Source organism: Podarcis tiliguerta (assembly GCF_965153285.1).
Source record: "Podarcis tiliguerta genome assembly, chromosome: 11".
Lineage (NCBI taxonomy): Eukaryota > Metazoa > Chordata > Lepidosauria > Squamata > Lacertidae > Podarcis > Podarcis tiliguerta.
This window is the reverse complement of record NC_139544.1, coordinates 43,835,341-43,859,125: the sequence shown is the minus strand read 5'-3', so window position 1 is coordinate 43,859,125 and position 23,785 is coordinate 43,835,341. Positions and strand designations below refer to the sequence as shown.

Below are 23,785 nucleotides of genomic sequence, written 5' to 3'. Positions count from 1 at the left end.
CAGCAGTAAGGATCTGGCTGGCTGTGAGGCAAGCATGTCTGGTTTTCTTATATCCCATGTAGTGAGCATGATTACTTGGCAGGAATATTTTGATACAAGCAAGGGGGGAAACACATTAGTGCTGGTAGTGACCATGTTTTGGGCAGTTTCACAAGCAGCACATTTTCTGGTGTTGTGTTTTAAGTCAAGGTTGTGGCCCTTGGATTTTGTAGGATGCCAACTCCCATCAGCTCCACGCAGCATGGCCGTTGGTCAGAGGTTATGGGAACTGAAAGCCAGGAACATCTAAAAAGCCACAAGTTCTCAACTCTGGTCAACATGATATTATATTTCGAATTCATTCTATGCACATGTATTTTGCTTCCCCTATAAACATACACACATTGGCTCCTACTTGCTGCCAATTCTAGATCCTATGCCCATTTGAAGGCTGAACAGGCATGCTTTGTTCTTTCTCTGGTGTATCCCTGCCCTCATTCGTGTTGCGTTTTTAGTACGAAGGTTTGCTCAGAAAACAAGCACCATCAATACTGGATTATTCCAAGAAAGGTGGTGAGAGGCCATTTTATGTTGCCATCATGGTGTGGGGCTGGGGGTCCTGGAGACTGGCTTCTGTAAGGTATGTCTGTGTATGTCTAGCCTGAATAAGGCTCCATTACAGGGTGATGTGATGGCCATGTTCAAATATTTGAAGATCTGTCACAAAAAATGATAGAGCTAGTTTGTCTTCTGTAACTCTAAGCCCTGAACAAAGGTTGAAATTGTGAGAGAGGAGATTAGGAGGAATGTCCTGATGGTATGGACTGTTTGACAATAGAACAGATTGCCTTGGAAGATGATGGCCCATCCTCCTTTGGAGACTGTTAAGCAGAGCCCATGTGGCAACCAATCAGAAATGCTGTAGCAGCAGATACACTATATCAGCAGAGGGTTGGACTAGATGAGCTCTGAGGTCGCTTCCAGTTCCAGGATTCACCATTGTGAATTGTTGTAATGCAGTGAACGAATGATGAATATGCTGACTTCTCATGTCAACAGCATGGCCTATGGCTTAGTATGAAAAAAGATTCTTAAGGTGCACTGGAAATAGTTTGGAAACACATTCATCTTCAAACCCCTTTGCCACATCAGAATGTCTTTTTTATTATTATTACCCCAAGACAGGCCATCCTGTCTGAGCCTTATTCACCGTTATAACACATGCACAGAACCGGTGGTGAAGGGAACATTGCCTTTTTCAAAATAATCTCTTTGTAGAAGCCCTCATTCTCTTTCCTCCTCCTCCTCCCTTTGTGAACCTTTTGCCATTGCAAAACACTTCCTGTTCCATAAGCAGAATCAGCTGTGAGCTCTGTCTGCAAGTGTATATGTGGCAAAATCTGGGAAGCAAAGCCAATACGGTAAATTTTGAAGAAAAATCTGGATGCTTCTTTCTGGGTGTGTGGTCTGAGGCGCAGAGCCACAGAATACCGTTTACTAACTGAAATGAATTTCACATATTCCCTTAAGTCAGGTCATGGAGAAGTGACCATACGGATAGGAGGGGCTCGTTACACATCTAATACTAGACTAGATCAATTCCTTTCTGAATTTTTGAACACTTCCAGATGCTGTTTTATTATATAATCAGGACTTCAGGATGGTGCAGTTGGTAATGGAATAAACCAGGGATAAGCAACCTGGTACTCCATTGACCAGGGTCCACAACGTGTCCAGAGGAGGGCATCCAAAATGGTCAAAGGCCTGGAAACGAAGCCTTATGAGGAACGGCTAAGGGAGCTGGGCATGTTTAGCCTGGAGAAGAGGAGGTTAAGGGGTGATATGATAGCCATGTTCAAATATATAAAAGGATGTCACATAGAGGAGGGAGAAAGGTTGTTTTCTGCTGCTCCAGAGAAGCGGACACAGAGCAATGGATCCAAACTACAAGAAAGAAGATTCCACCTAAACATTAGGAAGAACTTCCTGACAGTAAGAGCTGTTTGACAGTGGAATTTGCTGCCAAGGAGTGTGGTGGAGTCTCCTTCTTTGGAGGTCTTTAAGCAGAGGCTTGACAACCATATGTCAGGAGTGCTCTGATGGTGTTTCCTGCTTGGCAGGGGGTGGACTTGATGGCCCTTGTGGTCTCTTCCAACTCTATGATTCTATGACCATGCTGACTGGGGCTGAAGAGAGAAGTAATCTGGAATATCTGTAGCTCATCCCAATGTCTATCTTTGGACTAACCCAACTTCTCTCCAGGTTGGGAGAAGGAGGGGAAAAAACTGTCCCCTATAGGAGGGGTGATGGGAAAGTTGCCAAAAAAGCACTGAAGCTGTGTTATTTATTCCTTCAGGCATTATCAGGCAGAACTGTTTAGTAGGCAATAGTTGTGTTATAAAGAGAGACCACTTTGGTAGATAGTTCTGCCTGGCTGGCTAGATTACAAAATCAACCTAAGCCAACCTTCCTCAACCTGGTGCCCTCTAGCGAAGCTGGTCTACAACTACCATTCTACCTGACCACTGGCTGTGTTGATGCAAACTTGGGGGTGGCTAATCAAAGTTGAAATCTTTTTAGGAGTGCCCATGAAGGCATCACATGATCTGAGAGGGATGCCTTCCTCAGGATCCCCTGTAAAAGCTTCAGCTTAAAGTTGCACCCCAGAATCCAAAGCTACATAGGAGAGCAAGCTATCCTGGGCTGCACCTGTCCAAATTGGCCCTTTCTAAGGTATGCTGTGCAGGTTAATCCAGTTTGCGGCTTGCCCGCTAAATAGCCTGTGGGATGACGAATGAGAACCTGCAAGGGAACATGGCAGCATCCGTCTGCTTACATTCTTTATTCTACCCTAGTGTTGATTTGATTCTGCTTTACTTTCTCTGATTTATGTGGGCACATGATAAAAAAAAAATGCTGGTCCTGGTATATGTCTGTTCGGCATATAAATGACCTTCAAGAAGTTTTACGCAGTTCCATTCTCAAACTAATGAGGTTCTTTGGCTTGCAGCACTGTTCTACGCAAGCGATTCAGCTTTTATTTGATCTCCAAGTTAGATTTATTAATGAACCTTATATAACCTTACCATAGGGGCCTCACTGGTGAGTGAAATTTCTCCACTATGTTCTGTTGTATTCCTTGAGGTAATTATCCAATATAGATTACATCTCCACCCTTCACTCTCAGTGGTCTTTCGTTTTTCCTTTCCTCTTGTTGAACACGCTTTTTTTTTTTTTTACATTCTTGAAATGCTTGTGCAGAAAAACAAATTGTAGCATCAAAAAAAATCAAAACCAGAAATATTATTCTCCTGATGAGTAAAGTCGGTCAAGTGTGAGTTAGCATTTATAGCAGGGATAGCAGGGGCCTGTGTTGGTACAGATGTCGATGGACTCCTCCAACTCCTATCAGTCGTGATCACAGGCCATGTTGGCTGAGGCTGATGTGATCTGGAGTTCAACAACATCTGGAGAGCCACAGGCTCTTCCCATCCCTGAATCATAGTATCAGACTCAAACTGGGGAGTCCCAGATTCAAATCCCCACTCAGCCATGGATGTTTCGGGGTGACTCTGAGCACAGTCACTATCTCTCAGCTTAACCTAGTGTCCAAGGCTGTTTATGAGGAAGCAATGATCATAACTATGTATGCCACCTTGCGTTTCTTGGAGGCAAGGCAGGGTAAAAGTGAAATTTAATAAATAAAAGTGCAGTATCGATGGGTGCCAAAAACCGGCATCAAGTGAAGGGGAATAGGAAGAAGAAAGGCAGAGTACTGAGGACAGGAATATTTGCTCAAAAATTAAAATAAATGTAACTCCAAGCACAAGATGGGCTCAAGCTGGACCTCAGATCTGAAAAGGTTTAAAGCTATTGAACTATGCCATCATTGAACCCCTTAAACACATTTAAAACCCCACAAGTGCAGAAATACATGCAATTGTGTTGCTGCAGGTAAAAAAAGGCAACTGGGTGTGTAATGCCCCCTTTCCAAATCTATTGCATGAGGTAGTGTACACACATTCTGCTGTCTTCTCCAGAAAGGAGGTGCGGTGAAAACAAGAAAGAAAAGAAGAATAAAAAACATGTTTTTGAGAGACCGCATGGGAAGGGAGGAAAATCAGGGACAGAGTTCTCCATGGGACAAGTGGTGAAAACCCATATTCAGATGTTAAATGCTGATGTTATTTGATATGCTTCCCTCCTTCCTGCCAGAGAGAGAGACAGAGAGAGAGGACTTTTAGGGCCAAGATAGGCTTTCCAAAGTACCACAATCAACTGCTGTTTATCTTGCAATTGCTGGTTTTGTGTGAAACCATATTCACAGAGGATTGCGTCTGCAGGAGAGAGAAACAATTATGATAATGTTCAAGGTTACAAATGGTGCCAAATATCAAACCACATTAACTCAAATCATACTGGAAATCTACCACTAGGAGCACTCGGTTTCCAACTGGTGCTTTTACTACGAAATGATTGATTTTCCTGCATTGTGCCAGAGTATATTGGGATCTTTTAATTTTGTGCTATAGTTATTGATTTGTGTATGATACAGATAGTAACTAAGATGCTTTAAGCATGGAGGTGAATTTCTTTCAGTCCATGTTTTTAAGGAAGTAACCTATTTCACAAGTCCCAGTCTAATGCATAGATGAGGATGCTATTATCCTTCAGATTTCACACTTATCTTAATTTTGCAACAGAGTTTTCAGTTCAAAGAAATGCATACATTAAGATAATATACTTATTTCAATATTTTTGAGGTGTGTATCTAAATATTACTGTTCATGGTGGTTGGTTTTGTTTTTTGAAAAAATGCAGGTTTATGCAGAAATGGGACAGAATGCATTTATGAGTGAACATATGGTAAAATTGACATGGAGTACAAAAAGGACGCGGGTGGCGCTGTGGTCTAAACCACTGAGCCTCTTGGGCTTGCCAATCAGAAGGTCGGTGGTTCGAATCGCCACAACGGGGTGAGCTCCCATTGCTTGGTCCCAGATCATGTCAACCTAGCAGTTCGAAATCATGCCAAAAAGTGCAAGTAGATAAATATGTACCGCTCTGGCGGGAACGTAAATGGCATTTCTGTGCACTGCCCTGGTTTCGGTGTTCCATTGTGCCAGAAGTGGCTTAGTCATGCCAGCCACATGACCTGGAAAAACTGTCTGCAGACAAATGCCAGCTCCCTCGGCCTGTAAAGCGAGATGAGCACTGCAACCCCAGAGTCATCTGCAACTGGACTTAACTGTCAGGGGTCCTTTACCTTTACCTTTACAAAGAGACAAATCCACCCATCCATAGGAGGCATAGATTCTCAGTGCTTCAAGGGCTGCCTAATTTTGACAATGAAATGTTGCATAAAGAGAGCCAGCGTGGTGTAGAGATTAAGAGTGGTGGACTCATAATCTGGTGAACTGGGTTCGCTTCCCCATTCCTCCACATGCAGCTGCTGGGTGACCTTGGGCTAGTCACACTTCTCTGAAGTCTCTCAGCCCCACTCACCTCACAGAGTGTTTGTTGTGGGGGAGGAAGGGAAAGGAGAATGTTAGCTGCTTTGAGACTCCTTAAGGGGAGTGAAAGGCAGGATATCAAGTCCAAACTCCTCCTCCTCCTCCTCCTCCCCTTCTTCCTTAGTACCCAATGCCTTGATGGTGGCATACAGGTGTGCAGGTGGGTTGCACATTACTCCCAAGAAGATAAGGCACTGCATGTTTCATCTGGCTGCATGGCAAAACAATTTCTACCACATACACACCACTGATCAGAACCCAAGCAGAAAAGGTTGTGATAGGATCAAGTCCACCATACGACATGGCCACAGATGACTGGCTCTCCAGATGAATGCATGTGTGCCAGTGGCTGCCAAACCTCCAAAAACATTTGGCTAAATGCATGCGTACGTGCCTAGAAAGATGCTTCCATTCCACAGCCAAAAAATATACTGGGGAGAACTGAATTTTATTTTATTTCTTTCTGATGACACAACATGACTTTGCAATATTCTCTCTGGAAAGCATAAAGAGAAAACAACAGCTGCCCAAGGGAAGGTAACTACCAGGAAGATGTTATTAATTCATTCCTTTTCTTGCATACCACACATTTTTGAACCAAAAACTCATGTGAAATAGGTATCTTAAAGGGCAGCACTTCACTTCTATGGACATTTGAAAAGGGGGTGGGAGTGGGGATTGTAAGGTTATTCAGGCACCTTTGTCAGATTGTTTAGCCCAGTAGTGGAGGCTATGTCTATATGACAGTTCTTCATGGAAGGGACACAGAAATTGCTGGTCATTGGAGAAGATGAACCTTGGGGTCCCTTGCAACCCTATACAGTGGTACCTCGGGTTACATATGCTTCAGGTTACATACACTTTAGGTTACAACTCCTCTAAACCAGAAATAGTACCTTGGGTTAAGAACTTTGCTTCAGGATGAGAACAGAAATTGCGCGGTGGTGGTGCAGCAGCAGCAGCGGGAGGCCCCATTAGCTAAAGCGGTGCTTCAGGTTAAGAACAGTTTCAGGTTAATAATAATAATAATAATAATAATTTATTATTTATACCCTGCCCATCTGGCTGAGTTTCCCCAGCCACTCTGGGTGGCTTCCAATCAAGTGTTAAAAACAATACAGCATCAAATATTAAAAACTTCCCTAAACAGAGCTGTCTTCAGATTTTTTTTAAAAGAGAAGATAGCTGCTTATTTCCTTCACATCTGAAGGACAGGCGCCACCACCGAGAAGGCCCTCTGTCTGGTTCCCTGTAACCTCACTTCTCGCAATGAGAGAACCGCCAGAAGGCACTGGATCTCAGTGTCCGGGCTAGATGATGGGGGTGGAGATGCTCCTTCAGAACGTTAAGAATGGACCTCCGGAATGAATTAAGTATGTAACCAGAGGTACCACTGTACTTGAATCTCATCTCAAACAAAACTTTTCAATTGAGACAATTCACACATTAACCGAGAGTCATCGGGTACTGAAGAATCAAGTAAAGGAAGAAATGCATTTGTGTACCAGCACTCTCTCTCTCTCTCTCTCTTTCTCTCTCTCTCTCTCTCTCTGTGTGTGTGTGTTAAAAGTTGTAACTTAAATTAAAGGCATTCCTGATATCTTCAGTTGTGTCTTTATGTTTTACTTTAATTTTTGTAAGCTGTATTGAGAGCCAATAAAATAAGTAGGCCAACAGATTTTAAGCCTGTGCGGCTTCCCCATGCATGCTGCCTAAGAAAGGATTTAGCTGGGGGCTGAACTGTGCCTGCCTTTCCCCTCAGCACAGTTTCCAGACCAGTTCCAACCTACGCCATGCTGAAATATCATCACTTAGTGCCAGAACTGGACAAGGCTATGTCAAACATTGTTATTTTGGCATCTCACAGGCTTCTGTGTTTGGCAGGAGACACTGAAGTTTCTCTCTCTCAACTTGCCAATTTCTATGCACAACACAAAAGTTGTGGATACTACTTTTGAACGAGTGTATATAATATCTTAATATTAACTAAAAAGCATAAGGTAATATTTCACCTCAGTATTTGAAATGTCTGAGTTTAATTGCAGGGTAGCTCAGGGAAGCATATAACATGCTGAATTATCATAACATTTCTTTCGTTTGCTTTACTTAATTCGTTTCTAGAAAGCAAAGGTAGTGAGCCTTAGAGTTCCAGATGTTCTTCAACTCCAACTACAAGCATGGTCAATTGTCAGGGATGAAGAAAGCCTAGGCTAGCAACTTCAGAGGGGTCACAGGTTCCCCAGCCCTGTTACAAAGTCTCACCATTTTTTAAAAGCTAACCTAACACATTCACAAAGTATATATTTCAAGTTGCAAGGCCAATTTGGACAATTTAACCAGAAGTAGCAACACATTCCGAGGTTCTTCTCAGCCATTTAAAATGGCTATGAATTGTAGTCTTCTTCACTGGGGATGGGTGGATCTGACAATTTTGATTTCTCTAAGTTTTTCATTTTTCTAACCTTGGAAAATGAAATTATGTGGTATTTTTTTAGTCCTCATGAAAATAAACCAGCATTTTACTGCATGTTTCTCCTTATAGACACATTTTTGCCTAACACAGATAGGTTTGTAAAGCCATTTTCCTGAATATAATGCATTTTTAATATGTTAGTTCCACTAATATATACCTTTATGTGCTCACTTTAACCTATTACATGCATTTCGGTACTTATTGCTTGTCTGGATAAATTCTGCACTGCAAAATTTGGAGAAGTGTGAAGTTTGCATATTGTTGTGAAGAGTGTGACTTGTGTTAGGCTCGCCTTTAAATGCTGAATCAAAATTCTTCCTCATTCCCAGTCTTCACATATGCATACACCTAAAAATGTAGCATTTGAATGTGAAAAATGCAAGTCATAACAAATTCATTAGAGCACTGGTTTTCAACTTGTGGGTCAGGGCCCACTAGTGGGCTGTGGTCTGATCCAATGGAGGTCACAAGAGGAGCACGAGCACCATGCAAATATATAGTAAATGGTTAAGAAATGGATCCCCAAGTGCATGTTTGGGTAAAAAGTGTGTCCTGGGTCTGTAAAGGTTGAAGATGCCTGCATCAGTGGGGTTGTGATGATTGATGGTAACACTCAATTATTCAGAATGGTTTAGTTTGGTTTTTTTAAAAAAGGATTGTGATTAGCTCTAAAATGATTTCTCGAAACTGAGCATTTATCTATATCCAAAGTGTTCATAGGCTTCTGCTACTTAAACTGTCATGGCCCAAGGATCCTGGGAAATAAAGTTTGAAGAGGTGCTGAAAATTCCCCAATCCCTATAGAAACTTCTATTGAGACAAGTAAGTGACTGTTAACGGTCTAATGATGTGGTCCCCTTAAAAGGATGAAATAATGACTGCCAATCATCAGCCAAGAGTAAATGCCAGGAAACCTCAGAAAGAGAATTCTGGATAGGCTGAAGAAGAGAAGATAGATTAGAAAGTGAAGCGAAGAGGAAACAATGATATTTCCACCAGAAACCTGATGCATCTAAGATCTCAGCATGTGAACAGAACTTCTCTTTCCTATAACAAAAATTAAGTCCAAAAAGAAGCTTTCCAATATACTAATCACTGTAGATTAACTAAATATCCACAACAACTCCGAAGGAATTCACAGATTTATACCGTGACAATGTTCTGCCAACACTTATCATCAGAACACCTGAGAGGCGGGGATGTGAAAATAGGCTTCTTAACACAAACACCATGGCTACAACATGTAGTTTTCTTGGCCTATAGCTACTCAGTGACCCTATCCTAATCCATTGTCCCATGCTTTTGTTTCTGATTTACCACCCAACAGAGTGGTAAACAGAAAATGTTTCTATTTGCTGCTGCATGAACAGGGCTTGGAAAGCCATGCAAGGCTATGCAGCAAACATGTATCGATTTTACACCAGGATAGACAAATATTTATTCATTACCTATTAAACACACTTATAAACCGCTTCATAGCATAAAAACATCAAGGCAGTGTACAATATAGAAAATAAAAAACACAAGCCCTAAAAACAATAATATCAATCCAACACTAAAAAGGATAAACCCATCCACACAACCTTTAAAAGCAACAGCACCATTTCACAAGCTATAAAATTTATCTTCCATTATGACATTAATATCTTCCATTAAAGCCTTCCTAAGCAGAAATGTCTTCAGTAGGCGCCTAAACAGCAACATGCTAGGTGCCTGCCTGATTTTGTCAGGTAAATAATTTCAGGGAGCTGCACCTCCAGCACTAAAAGACTGTTTTCTTTTATAGGCTAAGTCCACCTCTGGGTCTTGTACCAAAACATCTGACATGTGAGGACAAATCTGCTCGCATTTCAGAAGCCATTTGAGCAGCCTGATCTAAACGTGTACGCACACAGGAGTCAGTAAATTTACCCCTCCCCTCCTGCAGTTGTGTTACTTGATCAAAGCTAGTTTTCTAACCAAGCTACGTACGCTAGCTCCAGTAGTTGTATAGGGAGAAGAACCATCAAGTCCAACTAGGGTGTGCAGCTCCCAATAAGAATTGCCCATATTTAACAAGCTTTCAACTCTGGTTATGGAAAACACAGCTTTTCCAGGTGCAATCTGGAGCTGTTTCCACTTGGGGTGGGGGACAGAAGAAACACTCATTTCTCTGTCCAGATGTGTACAGTCAAATCCAATGCAGAATTCAGTCAGAAGTAATGCAAGTTGACTTCGATGTAACCTACTCCTAAATAGATGTACACTAGATTAAGAGGATTTGAATAATCTCATGGATTGAGGCAATAAAAGGGGTAGGAATCAACACTACAAACTGAAAATAAATGGACTTGAATGTCATAGATTCAAATGGCACGAAGAAGAACAACAATCAAAGGCTATTACTTTCCACCAGTGTGATTTGCCTATAAAGCAAACCCAGTTGATGAACGCACTCTGCCTCGGCCTGAATGCAAAACTCTGAGGTATGGACATGTTAGATATAGCTAGTGTCTGCACCATTTGCATATGTCATGTTCGTATATTACAGTAATAACCAGAAGGATGTGAAGAATTTGGCTGTATTACAAATTTGCAATTCGCTTAGCTGAATTTTTTTTCTCCCCTGTCTGGGTTGGGAGAACTGAAAAGCTGGAGAAAATTGAGATAGAATTAATAAACTACATTTAACAATCTAGTCCTATTCATGCCTACTCAGTCATAAGCCCCACTGAGTTCAGTGAGAATTCTTCCCAGGTAAATAAGCATAGGACTGTGATATACCAAGAGGAAATACATTTTCTGAACAAGAAACCCAGAATGATACAGTGATCAATCAATGGAAGTGGAATAAAGAGAATCCTTTGCATGGGTAAGTCATGACCTATGCAAAGGGATAAGGAAAAAATCTATTTGCTACTGTTTTTTGTTTTTGCTTTCGCAAATATCTAAGCTTGAGAACACAAATGCTTATCTGCAAGTGTGATATCTCTTATGTCATCTATGACCCTGATTTAACATATCTTAGGGCACCCTAAGCTCTTCTTCCAGCAAAAGGCATGTAGAAGGTATGCCTCAATTCATTAATTAACGTCAAGTAAATGCAGGAGGAGATTGGCTTTAGCTGAACAATGAAACAAGGCAATGCTTTCATACTGACACCATGTCTCTTAACAGGCAATAACAGAATGCACTGCACATGTTAGGAGCAGTAATAAGGCACAGTCCAGTTGTCCACCTTAGAAGGGAATCTATTCTGCATATCGTCAATGATTTATTGTTCCAATTAGAACAGAGTGTTCAAAGAAAGAACACCAGTGACCTAATTTAAAAGCAAAGAATGCCTGTAAAGCTGTTATTTAAATGTGTGACCCAAGTCACATTTTAAAGGTCCTCATATCTCCTAGATCGCATTTGAGTAAAAATAAAAATAAAAATCTGGACCAAATATAATTAACCTTGCTTTAATAACCAATCCACTGGAGAAGGAGAATACAGAATTCTGAGAAATGGTTTCTACTTTCTTTTTGTGTGTGCTTTAGAATGTATCCTGAATTATTCCAAAGAAGATTGGAGCATGATAAGTAAAAAAAAAAAAGGGGGGGGGTAAGTTCAAAAAGGTTTATGATTTTAAGATTTTGTAGTAAAAGTTATCCCTAAACAAATTAGAAGTAATCCAAAGCTGCCCTATCCATTTCACCATAGATTGAGAAGCAGGGGTGGGTGGGTGTCCAGTTCATGTACATGTGTGAATCCACACACATTTTGGGGGGTTAATAATTATGTTATTCACATTACAGTGGAGTACGTGTACAAGCTCTCATCACCCAGCTCTACTGTAGACTGTTGTGCCTTAAGTACAAGAGTGAAGGTAGACTATGGTCCCCATCAAACTTTTCACTGAAGCCAATGGAAAACTACACAGTATTTGTAGAGCTTGTTAAACTTGTTGTTTCAAAGGTTTAAAAAATGCAATTCCCTAACGTATTAACTCCCAAAGGCTTAAACAAGTCTCTAGTGGGAGTACTTTAGATGTGAGTGCTTTGCATACAAAAATATTTATTTCTAAGCTAAAGGTGCAACGTAAGACCGATACACACAAAGAGAGAGACACGTGTACACTTGGCTTCTCAACCCTTCAGTGGCTGAATGGGTGACTTGAAGTTCAGTGGCTGAATATGAAAGTTTTACCTGATGGCAATTTAATATCTGATGACTCAGATATGCAGATCTTCACGAAATGTTGAAGATGTATTAACCATCCCTGATCATCACAGTATCACCGAGGGTCCACCTAAACCATCTGTGGAGAGGCCCTTTATCACTGAGCAGGTGGCACCATTTTTAAACCTTTGCCAGAGCTCTTAGACCAGCTGCAATTGTCAGTTTGTAGTTCTCCACTTTTTATAATCAGTTTTCCTGAGGTTGAGAACTTGTTCCAACACGGTGACGATGAGATTAAGGAGGGGGAAGCTGACAGGCAGTGTCACCCACCAAGCTGGTTGTAAGTATGAAGGCAGGTGACAGGAGCAAACCTGCAGTAAATTGCACCAAGCAAGTGGAGTTAGCAAAAACAGGATCTGCACAGGAGTGTCAGGCCTAATGGACACAGCAACTCATCTTTGATAAGTCTTTCCCCAATGAAGCAGTTGCTAAGACTGAAGGTCCCTGCCTCTCCACAGCTGCTTAAGTCCCCCTCTCTCCAAGGTTTACCCAAAGCAATCTGAGACTGTGGCCGCATGAAACTACCTTCCCCTCTCACTAAGCCCTGTAACCTCTTCAGCTTCTGATACCTCCTCCTCCCAGTCTTCTCCCTCTGACTACTCATCATCATCCCACCACCTCTCCCTGGGCACTGAGCCTGCTTCCCTTGAGGGTTCCCCAACTGGTTCCTCCAGCATTCCTTTGCATCCAACCAGTTTCTGACAGCAGGTAAGGGGTGGTACTGGTGCTGGCTGAGGACAGATTGAGGTTGGTGGGGCCATGACCCATTTCCCCTACTTTATGTTCCTATGTGATGCTCCATCTCCCTGTGCAAAATCCCCACCAGAGCATGTGTTTTTTGCTTATGTAAGATTAGCCCTGTTGAAATAGCGTGGGACACTCAAGCTCCTTTGGCCTTTGTGTTGTACTCCTCTCAGGTTGTCAGGGTGATTCCTACCAAATGTTTTCATAGTCATCTTTAGCAGGTGGCTATAAATCAGATTTATGAAGACAAAGGCTCCTTGCAACTGTATATTTTTAATAGATTTATGATAAAGCTTTGGTGATGTGTGTGGAGGGTCTACCCTATGGGAATGTGGTAAAGGTAACAGGAGAGTGTCATGTAGACACTAAAGAATACAATCCCTTCCGCATTCATAAATCCTAAATGCCCACAGTTGTAAGTCACTGGTTATAAATTATGTAACCTGGGTCCAGGCTTAAATGAGAAAGCAGTTGGTATAATAAAAAGCAACAACTTCCCTACCCAGGAAACAGCAGTATCTATTAGAAGGCCGTATATAATTTTCTATTTTCTGGATGTCATGTTTGTTTGTTTTATCTATCAGCAACATGAACTAACCTTTATTAGAAAGTGAAAAACAGTAATATTGTGAAGACTTATTTCTAAGAAAAACCAATTTACTTGTTTAACATGCAAGACAAAACTTTGAAGGAACATTAAATGTGATTTTACAGAAGCATTTTCATTCAGTATAAAACAGCACACATTGCTAATTCTGCTTTTATTCTGGTTAAGGTTTTAGCTCTGAATTTAAATTGCCGTTATCTCACTTATTTTATAGAATTGTTGAAATGATTTAATTACTCTTGACAGCAAGTAAGATCTGTCTCTTAATGTGGAAACTACTGAAAGAAAATAACCAAATAGCAGTTTTGCCACATACATTTTTCAAAACATCATCATCATCATTATATATATATATATATGAAGTCCTCCCCCAAAATGAAAGAAAGTAAGCAGTTCCCCCATTAAATTTCAAAACAATCAGAGCAAGACTAGAAACTGATACTCAAGGTTGCCGACATGGACAAATTTACAGATTAGATCCAATCTCAAAATAAGAGGAGCAGTGTTGATGGCAGAGAAATTGATCCCATTTGTATTTTATAGGACATATTTGAAAAAAGCGAGCAGCATATTTGTGAAATGCTTTTAGTACAATGAAAACCAATTGCTGCATTTCCATTCAAACTCTCATGTTACTACAACGAAGCCTTATCCCAGGCATAGGCAAACTCGGCCCTCCAGATGTTTTGGAACTACAGTGGACCTGACCACTGGTCCTGTTAGCTAGGGGTGATGGGAGTTGTAGTCCCAAAACATCTGGAGGGCCAAGTTTGCCTATGCCTGCCTTATCCCAAGCTGGGACACGATCTGCAGCAATCAGTGATTTCTAAGTGTCATGGTTAGAATGAGATATATAACTGCATCACTAATAATGCTGTAGTCAGGGGAACATCCAAAAATGGCCCCTGGCCTCAGGATTACAATCTAAAGATGCAACGCAAATGGAAAGTGGATTGGAAGGCAGAAGGATATTGAATTGGACATGCATACTATTAAAAAACAAATAAATGCCTAATTTATTGCATTCAGGCTGCATTTAACATTTATTGCTTAGAGAATGTTAACTCGGGTCAACCCTAAATGATGCGTCCCTGCGTCAGTGGTGTGTAATAACCTTCACAACGAATCCAGGAACAGAATGCTACTCTGGTGTAGGAAGCACCGTAACAGTATTTCAGCAAGTGGATTGACCTGTCCACTTATCCTTCTCCTATAAAACATCCAAGAACTGCTGCCTAATCCAAAAGATTCATTCCTTCTCATGGTCACCTGTTGTTCGTCACATTCTTATTTCCATTTTAACCTTTCCAACAGTCCTTCAAGTTAATATAATGGCCAACAAAGACTCAAGAGGAACCAACGTTTTTATGTAACCAGACACTGCAAAGCCTCTTCAGCAAGTGCAAACTGGCCATACTATTGTTTGATGGTTTTAAAACTGAGGAGCTGGACTCAGGCTATGTTGGGAATAAACTCCCTGTGACAGGAATTATGCTACATAGCAGTAGCTTTCAAACTAAATACTAGGGATCTTCAGGAACCCATCAGAGTTTGTCAATGACAAGAGCAATGGCAGACAAACTTCCGAGAAAGACAGTTTGTGCAGCCATGTGGAGAACAATGGGTATGTTCTAGGGCATAGGTGCAACAGAAGCCAACTTTGTTCAAAGCAGAAGAACAGGGATGAGGAACCGGTGGCTCTCCAGATGAGGTGGGACTTCCAATTCCCATCAGTCCCAACCAGCATGGCCATTGGCCAAGGGATGATGGGAAGTGCAGTACTGCAGCACCCGGAGGGCCGCAGGTTTCTTAGCCCTAGCCTACAATATGTCCCAGAATCCTCTGCAAGTAAACAGAGGGCTTCCACGGCAGGCGGGAAGCGTCTCTTCAGTAAACAAGCTGAAGTTGAAAGTGATTATTTAAGGAGAAGTTTGGAAACCGCTGTTCAACATAGCTGTTAACTTTTCCCTTTTCTTGCGAGGAATCCTATTCAGAATAAGGGAATTTCCCTTTAAAAAAGGGAAAGGTTGACAGTTATGCTGTTCAATAGCCCATACCCCTGTGAATACGCAACCTCCTTTTTGTGAAATTATTTAATATTGTATTTATGTTCCACATTTCCCCATGAGATGCATGGCTGAGTGAGGATTTGGATCCTGGTCTTAAAGAACCTTGTTAACACTGGTGAATCCATAATGTGTGCATGTGTGTGTTTAACCTTTTAGGTGGCTGTCATTTCTCCCACTGCAGCTCCCTCTCCCCTTGATGCTTTTCTTCCTAGGGGTTACAATTCAACTGGAACTCACAAGGCTGGGTGTATGTATCAGCTTGGGAAAGGATAGCTGCAGTACAAGTGGCAAGAGGAAAAATCACTGAAGAAGAGCGGCAGGAGGAGAACAGCTTACGCACCCCTCCCCTGCACTTCTCTGCTCGAAACTGTCCCCTACCAAATTGGCTTTTCCCTAGGAAAAAGCAGCTGTCAAGGTTTATATGTAATGCATCCTTAGGCTATTGACTCGTTTTGCTCCCCAGTTTCAAATTGCTTTTGACAACATTTATTATTCAGAGCCTGAAGCCCCCAAAACAAATGCTTGAAAGATCAGCAGAACATATTCCTAATGCAACCCCAAGATTGCAACTACAAAAACAAGCACCTATCCCCCCACCCCCCATCAGTAGCTTATCACTGTGAAATTCACATGGGTCTACATTTCCCATCTTTAGACCAATACTGGGGTTGCAATCCTATACAAACTTATCCAGAATGAAAGTAAGACAGATTAAACTCTTTAGGGCTTAATTCTGAGTAATCATGTTTAGGACAGAATTGCAAACATCCCAAAATTTGGTCCTCTATTTTGCAATCTACTACAGATGAGAGAGACCCAATCCTCAAACTTTTCATGGGCCGTCTCTGGGGTGAAGTTGGAGTGCTTACTCCTAACTATTATTTCACACATGTTATAAGTCATCATCATCAGAGAGAGACTTACAGCTGCTTTTTTCACTCCTGGAAATCAGCTTCTCAAGAGCAGCTTTTCAGGGGGACCTTTGCAGCTGCAACACTGAGGTAAGAAGGAGTGCTGAGTGGTCAAGTTTCAGGGCAAAGCTCTAACTGCAAAGAAAATAAAACAAAACCCAAGCCATCCTACGCGTATCTAGTGACAGATATACTCCAGCAATGCTAAATTATGCAAGCTGTCCCAGACTTTTGACAGAACCACCATAATTCACCCCCAATTCCCATTATCCTAAAGGTATAGAAAAGGCTGAGGTAATAGCTCTGTGTAATCAAGTTGGAAAACATCTGCCAAAGTAAACCTTTATTTAGTGCTTAATATACAGTATTTATAGAGCAAACCTGCTATGGAAATGAATCTTGTTGAAGCTACTTTAATCAGCGGGTGCTGGTTACTTTCCCCAACTTTCTGTTTATTCTCCCCACCCCACCCCCTCTGAAACCCTAAGAATAACCTAGGCAATCAGGCCCAGTGAAGTCAGGACCCATTTAAATGCATGACTCCAGAATTGGCACGAAGAATTAGCCCAGGTGGCATTGCACATGCCCCATGCCTTGTCAAAACAGATCTTACCCACTATGCGCGCAAAAGCAGCAACTGATATAGCAGCCTGCCCTGAACTCTGCTGTGCTAGTGCTGCATACACAGACAAGGAAAATCAGTTTAAATAAGGCTCCAAGTTATGTCCTCCTTGTTCACCCACATCACTCTGAATTTTGCTCCCAAGCACCCATCTTTAAACTGCTGTCATTATGTTCATCCCCAGCATCTGCCCAAGATAATGACACCTGCAGTAGAAAGCTCAGATTGCAAACAAATGGACAACTGGCAATTTGCTGCCATTAGGTGCAGCCATTATCTGTCGCCTGAAGTCCTCTGCATCCCAGCTTACCCATGTGGCCAACGTTCCACGTGAATGCTACTTGCAAGAAATGCAAAAACTCAAAAACCTGAAGAGCATCCAAAATGAATCCCAAAACAAAAGAGAATGTGTCCCAAAGGGCTGAAAATAAAATGTGGGTTTTATTTTTGTGAATATCTGTTCAGAGGTCTTCTTCTGTGGCCACACTGAGAAATAGCCTGCAGGGTTCTCTGTTAGATACATCTCCTGTTAACATAAAGTCACAAGTTAATTTTAATGGGAGATGTATCTAACAGATATCTTCCTATGAGAAGCATAGACTAACGGTGCATTCAGACCATTTGCACCCACATTGGTCATCAACTCATGAGTCGGGACCCACTCCTTCACCACAGCCGGATCTAAGGTGGGTTGCAACGGCAGTACTACCAACCTACACACCTCTGTGTCAAGTTGTGGATCATGTTAAAAAGCTGCAGAGGCAGAGAGGCAGAGAGGCAGGTGGCAAACATATCACCATGTTATTTTCCAAGGTCAGAATTATGACCAAACAAAACTCTATTTCCAAAAGCAAAATGCATAGGAAGACAGAATGCACTGTGACTGAGAGGGCAGCAAATTCAGAATGGGAAAGAATGAGAATTGCCCTGTTGGATCTGACCCAAACACTATCCAGATGGCTATGGGAAGCTAACAGGCAGGGCATGAAACCAATAGCTTTCTCTAGCATGTTTGTCCAGCACCTGGTATTAAGGGGTATACTCTACTTGTTTGTGGAGGTTCCATTAAGCTATCATGGCTAATAGCTGTTGACAGACCTCCACGAGTCTAATAATCCTTTTCAAAGCAGTTTAAGCTGTCAGCCATCACTATATCTTGCAGCGGTTGAATTCTGCAAGTTACGCAAAGAAGCCTGCCTTGAAAAGGGCTGCCCTGTCAGCTTCATTTGGTAAATCTTCATTCTAGGGTTGTGAGACAGAGAAGGAGCAGAGGGGAACTTCTGATCAGAATACATGCAGCCTACTTCTAACATAAGGTGACGACAGATGGCAACATCTCTAGGATAAAACTAATATACCCTAGAGAAAATCCTGCAAAGGCGAAAAAAGAAAAAAGAAAAGCACAAGCCCTAAGAACTGCACTTTCCGTAAACACAATGAGCCAGCTCTGTAAGAGGAGATGCCTACATGAATAAAGATAACAGCCAGTCGAAAACAAAGGTCTGCTTCATATGTCAACGCCGGCTTGACACAAGTACACAGTAAATATTTAGCATGCAGAATTTAATACTACCAACACATAAAACAGGGGCAACTGTATGTGCTCAGTTCCTCAAATGGCATACCCAGCACACACCTGGGGAGCAACTCTGGTGCCCTGCAATGTGCTTTCACGAACACAGCAAGACGAATATGCAGAGCTAAGGCTGTCTTTAGAGAATAGAAGCTCATGGCCTCAACCATACTGCATTCTCACTGTGCACAAAGCTCTCAAGAAGGTTTGGCTGGCTGTTCATACAGATCTGTGTAAGGGGTTCATGCCACCAGCTACTGACAGTCCATGTTTGTTTGGCATGACTGTGAATGCAAGGCTCTGGAGCAGGAACCCTGGCCAATCCCATTCTAACATTTGCACATTCACTGAACACATGAAAACGGGTTTGTTGTCTGGACAGCTCTGGTCAGAGGCAATATTAGAAAACTGAGTTTGCTTGCTGCACCTTTGTCACAAGCATAACCACTTAAGCTGTCACCACTCCTAATGCTTTGAGCCTGTTGGATATTATTATTATATATTTGAAAACAAAAAATATTAATATCATCATTTCCAGGGATCTCACGGTGGTTGTCCAATTTCTGTGTCACAACAGCTCTGCAAAGTAGGTGAAGCAGAGCAAAGATGACTGCTCTAGTCATTTGGACCCAGGTCTCCATTGTCTGAACTCCCAGTTTATCACCGCACCAATACAATATGCTGCACTGTACAATATTTAATATGTACCTGCTTCTCCTGGAACTCATGAAGCAGTCCTCAGGCATCCCAGAATACTCTGTGTCATATGATTGCTTTCTGGCATTACTGTTTCACAAAGCCTGAACTAAACAATGTCTCTGGCATATACAGTGGTTCTTCAACGGAGCAAGCATTTCCCGCTGCACACATTGACACATGTGATAATAAATAACACAAGCCTGTGAAAGCAGACAGAAAGTCAAGTGTAGCCAGCCAGCAGGGGCCACAGCAGAGGAATGTATGAGTTGTTAAAAGCACAGCTGCTTTAACCAACTAAGCACAAATAAACGGGTTAGTGAGAGTTATACGGTAGTTATCTTCTGCAAGATGCAACATTGTCCACACTTCTCAAAACTGCACATTGCCTTCTGTTTAAAGAAGTCCCCCATTAGCTATGCTTCTTGTTTGGATTAAATTGGCACTGCTCTGTCCAGCTATAGCTGTGAGGCACAGAGTTAATCACACACTATTTATAGGTCGTGTGTGTGTGTGTGTGTGTGTGTGTGTAGAGCAGTGTACTTAAAAAGAAAAGAAGTGTACCTGTTTCTCCCTTGACTGTCTCCTGAGGCTAGTGTGGTAGACTGATTTGGCCAGGAAAGATCAGTATTCACACCTTCACACACTCCCTGAAACAAACCGGATCAACCTGCTCACATTCACCATGTCATCATTAGGTCTAATCTACTTTGCAAGGTTGTTGTGAGGATAAACCTGAGACGAGTGAGTGAGAAAGGGCCATGCGTGAACAAAACATTGAATAAAATGAATTCACTGGATTCCCAATCAATATCAAGAGGCAATTTTTAATTATTATTTTAAAAATCAGCTTATCTAGAGACATTTGTCTTGGCAGTTATTTATTTATCTACCCACCAGGACAGAGTCGTTTAAAACTATCCTGAAACAGGCTGTGAGAAGCAACTAAAAAAATAACTACTTATATCCACTTCAGTCTGGAAAGAGATATATATGTGAGAATGACTTCTTTTTTTAAAAGAAAAAAAAATGACAGCGAGATGTGTGTGAGGTCTGGATGACTTGATGCAGCCCCAGATGTTTACAAGGCTCTCTCAGGGATGCAACTTGAGACCGTTTAAAGCAGGGCGAGGGGGGGGAAAGAAAGGACTGACAGGACGCCACCAAGCCACACATAGAATTTGACAACACAACACACACACACACACACACACACAAAACCCATGAGTGTCACGGTATAAACTCCATAGGGTACCAGCTTTTCCAGCTAATGAAATTTAGGGGGAGATTGAGAAGTGAAGGGGAACCCTCGAGCACCCACTGGCCATATAAAAGAGATCTTACTCGTTTTATCTGCCCAGTTGCCCTCCCCTCCCTTTGAAGAGATCGCCCCTCAATTTAAAAAGCACTGTCAAAAGAGAGCATTTGCTTCGTGTCAGGATACCGCCAGAGCTCCCTCCGCCCCAGCCCCTTCCTTCACTTCGCCGAGCCTTTTGATCTGCCGAGTCTGAGTGTGAGCAGACGCACTAGCGCGCACCGGTTTTATTAATTCATTTTTGACACTTTCTAAGTTGTGCTCGGAACTTTCCTGGCTCTTGCCGCCTTTCCCTAAGACCTCACACTTTCCTGCCCCGGCTGAGGCGCAGCAAAGGGCCGGCTGGTTATTCCAGTGACGAGGGAGAGACAGCGCCGACCTGAAGGGATGCTGAGAGAGGCAGGGGGAGAGAGAGAGAGAAAGCTTCACGATGAAAGCTTCTCTCTCTCTTCCCCACAGTGATTCCACCTCTGAGAGAGATGAAAAGGACGGTAACGGTAACGCTCTAAGCCATTTCAACAATGCCTGGGAAGTGGTTGGGGAAGAGAACTTCGCTCACACACATAAAACCAGGGCGCAATTCCGCAATTCCTCTCGCGCGCTCGGTTCCAAACCCCTCAGAAGGGCGAGGGCGCCTCTGAGCGCGCGCAGAGCGCCAACCTTCCTTGCGCGACGCCACCCTCCCCGGCCCACCATCCCCGCGTTTCGAGGGAAAGGCGAAGAGGAGGGGGAAAAAAAGAAGAGAGAGAGAGAGACTTACTGTAAGGGCAGTTCTCCCTCTTGGTGCCGCTGACGTTGCCGTTCTTCTCAATCCGGAGGAAGAACTTGTTGTAAGAGTAGAGCTTCCTCCAGCGCACGTCTCCTCGGAGGTGGTTGTAGCTCCGCACGTGTCTCCCCGCGCTGGCGGGCGAGGAGGAGGAAGAGGAGGAGGAGGAGGATGGCGACGACGACGACGAAGAGTTGGTGGCCTTGAGGAGCAGCATGTCTTGGCCGTGCTCATGGCAGGGGGCAGCCAGGGACGACGACATCCAGAGCAGCAGCAGGAAGACGAAGCTGCGGCGGCGGCGGGAGGAGGAGGAGGAGGAAGAAGAAGAAGAGGAGGAGGAGGAGGAAGGCAGGTGGGCGAAGGCTGAGGCACCCTGTATCAGTCTCCATTTGCACATTGTACTGAAGCTCTGGGCGCGGGGAGATGCCTCATGAAAAGAAACATACTGGAAGGGGGAACCCCGGGGAGAGGCGAGGGGACAGCTGATGGGGAGCCCTCCTGCTCACAGACCTCGGCGCGCTGATCTGGCCTGGAGGGAGGGCGCCGACTTCCATGCCTCAGGGGGCCAAGCGCTCCGCAGGAAACGGTGCCTTCGCTCCACTTTGGGTTCCCCCACTTCCACGCGCTCTCCTTGGTTCGGTTTCCTTCGCCCTCCTTTTATTAATCCTTCGAGTCCTTTCCAAAAACGCACAAGCGCGCACACGCACACACACACAAAGTTGCCTTACAGTTTTCTGGGCGAGCTCAGGCGGTTGTTTGGCTTGCAGATTTTCTTGGCGATCTTTTTCTTTCTCCCTCCTTTCTTTCTTTCTCTTCCCCCAGGCCTTTCAACCCCCCATCACCAAACTCCTGGGGGCTGGTTTGCCGCTTTGCTGCTGCTGTTGTTGCTGCGAGCGCGCGAGGCTATTTCGCCCTGTGCACCATCTCTCGCAGAGGCAAGGAGGGAAAGTCTGCAAAGAGAGAGAGAGATGACAAGGCGGGTGAGCGACGACACTTGCAGCGGAGCTGGTGGCGGACAAGGGGGAAAAAATCCGGGAGAAAGCAAAAATGAAACGGGAGGGGGGTCAGCGCCCCCCCCACCCTGAACAACTTCTGCACCTTCCTCTCACCGAAGCCCAGAAACGCAGTCCTTCTCAAAAGCAGAAAACAGGGGCTTGCACCCCCCCTCTCTTGAATCTTCCAGAAATAGATAGATATCTGTATCTCAAATATCTGTATATATATATTTCCTGAAAAAAGAAAAAGAAAAACAAGTCCTTTCCCCCTCTCTCTCCGTAGGGTTGCCAACAGGTTGGAAGCTGTATCCTAAATGCTAGAGATTAGGAAGGAGAGAGGTGGGACGTGCCTCTGGTGGTCAAGTTTTATTTGCAGGGGGTCAAGCAGCGGTGCTGGGACATCTGAAACCCTTTTGCAAGTTGCAATGAGCAAGCGCCTACTGGGAGCGGGAGAGAGAGAGACTCCAACAGAATCTGCCCTTTTCCCTTTTCCTTTTCCTTTCTTTTTTTCTTTTTTGCTTCTTCTCCTATAGCAGCAGCAGCAGCAGCAAGCAGCAGCCTTCAGCTAATTGCTCCTCAAGCAGTCCTTCTGGCCACCAGCATGGCTTGAGAGACTCATGCTTTACTAATTTTCCTGTCTTCCCCTCTCAGCCAATCCCCTCTAGGGAGCCCTCCTCCTTCTCCCCCTCTTTTTAAAACTTGTTTTCTAGAGAAGGGTTTTTATTTTATTTTTTTGGCAGTGTGTAGTTGAGAGCCACCTGGTGCTTGTTGCTTTGCTGACGGACTCTCTCTCCCTCCTCCCGCCCCGAGCACCCCTTCTATAAAGAAAGGAGGCCGTGTGGGTAAGATCTGGAAGAAAGGATATAAGTGCAGACAAATTCTAAGAAAGCAGTTTATAAGCTGGTCCGAGGGAAATACAGATATCCATAATTAGCTCCCTTTGCTTCCCCTCCTTCTAACTTCTCTGGAGGTCTCCAGCGCGCTCTCGCTCTCTCTTTTTCTTTCTTTCTCTCTCTCTCTCTTACTCCCTCTCCCATTTATTTTAACGAATCAATGATTTCTGGCTTCCGTTGCTGAAACAAAAAAAGGGGGGGGGGACTGCACTTTTAAAGCTTACTCTTCCTTTTGAGCGTCTCAAGATTTATCACTCCCCAACTCACCGTGAAATAAGCCCCCCTTAAATGAGCCAATTTCTAATTGCTAACATGACTCAACTTACCAAATCACGCCTTGGACTTCAAAAGAAAATAAGAGGGGGAAATGGGGGGGGGGGACTTTTATTGGCATTGCAAAGGTTTGCCCATAAAATCTGTCTGTTT

At 43.2% G+C, this 23,785-nt stretch overlaps 1 protein-coding gene across 1 annotated transcript in view; it reads right to left on the bottom strand.

The window, feature by feature from the left end:
* Nucleotides 1-23,454, bottom strand: part of FGF10 (fibroblast growth factor 10) — an 86,034-nt gene extending 62,580 nt beyond the window's left edge. The window contains exons 1-2 of the mRNA XM_083403214.1: nucleotides 22,570-23,454; nucleotides 21,466-22,421 (exon numbers count right to left, since the gene is read on the bottom strand). Coding sequence (XP_083259340.1) covers nucleotides 21,466-21,868 — 403 coding nt within the window. The 5' untranslated portion in view covers nucleotides 21,869-22,421; nucleotides 22,570-23,454. The remainder of the gene's footprint in view (nucleotides 1-21,465; nucleotides 22,422-22,569) is intronic.
* Nucleotides 23,455-23,785: the final 331 nt, after the last annotated feature.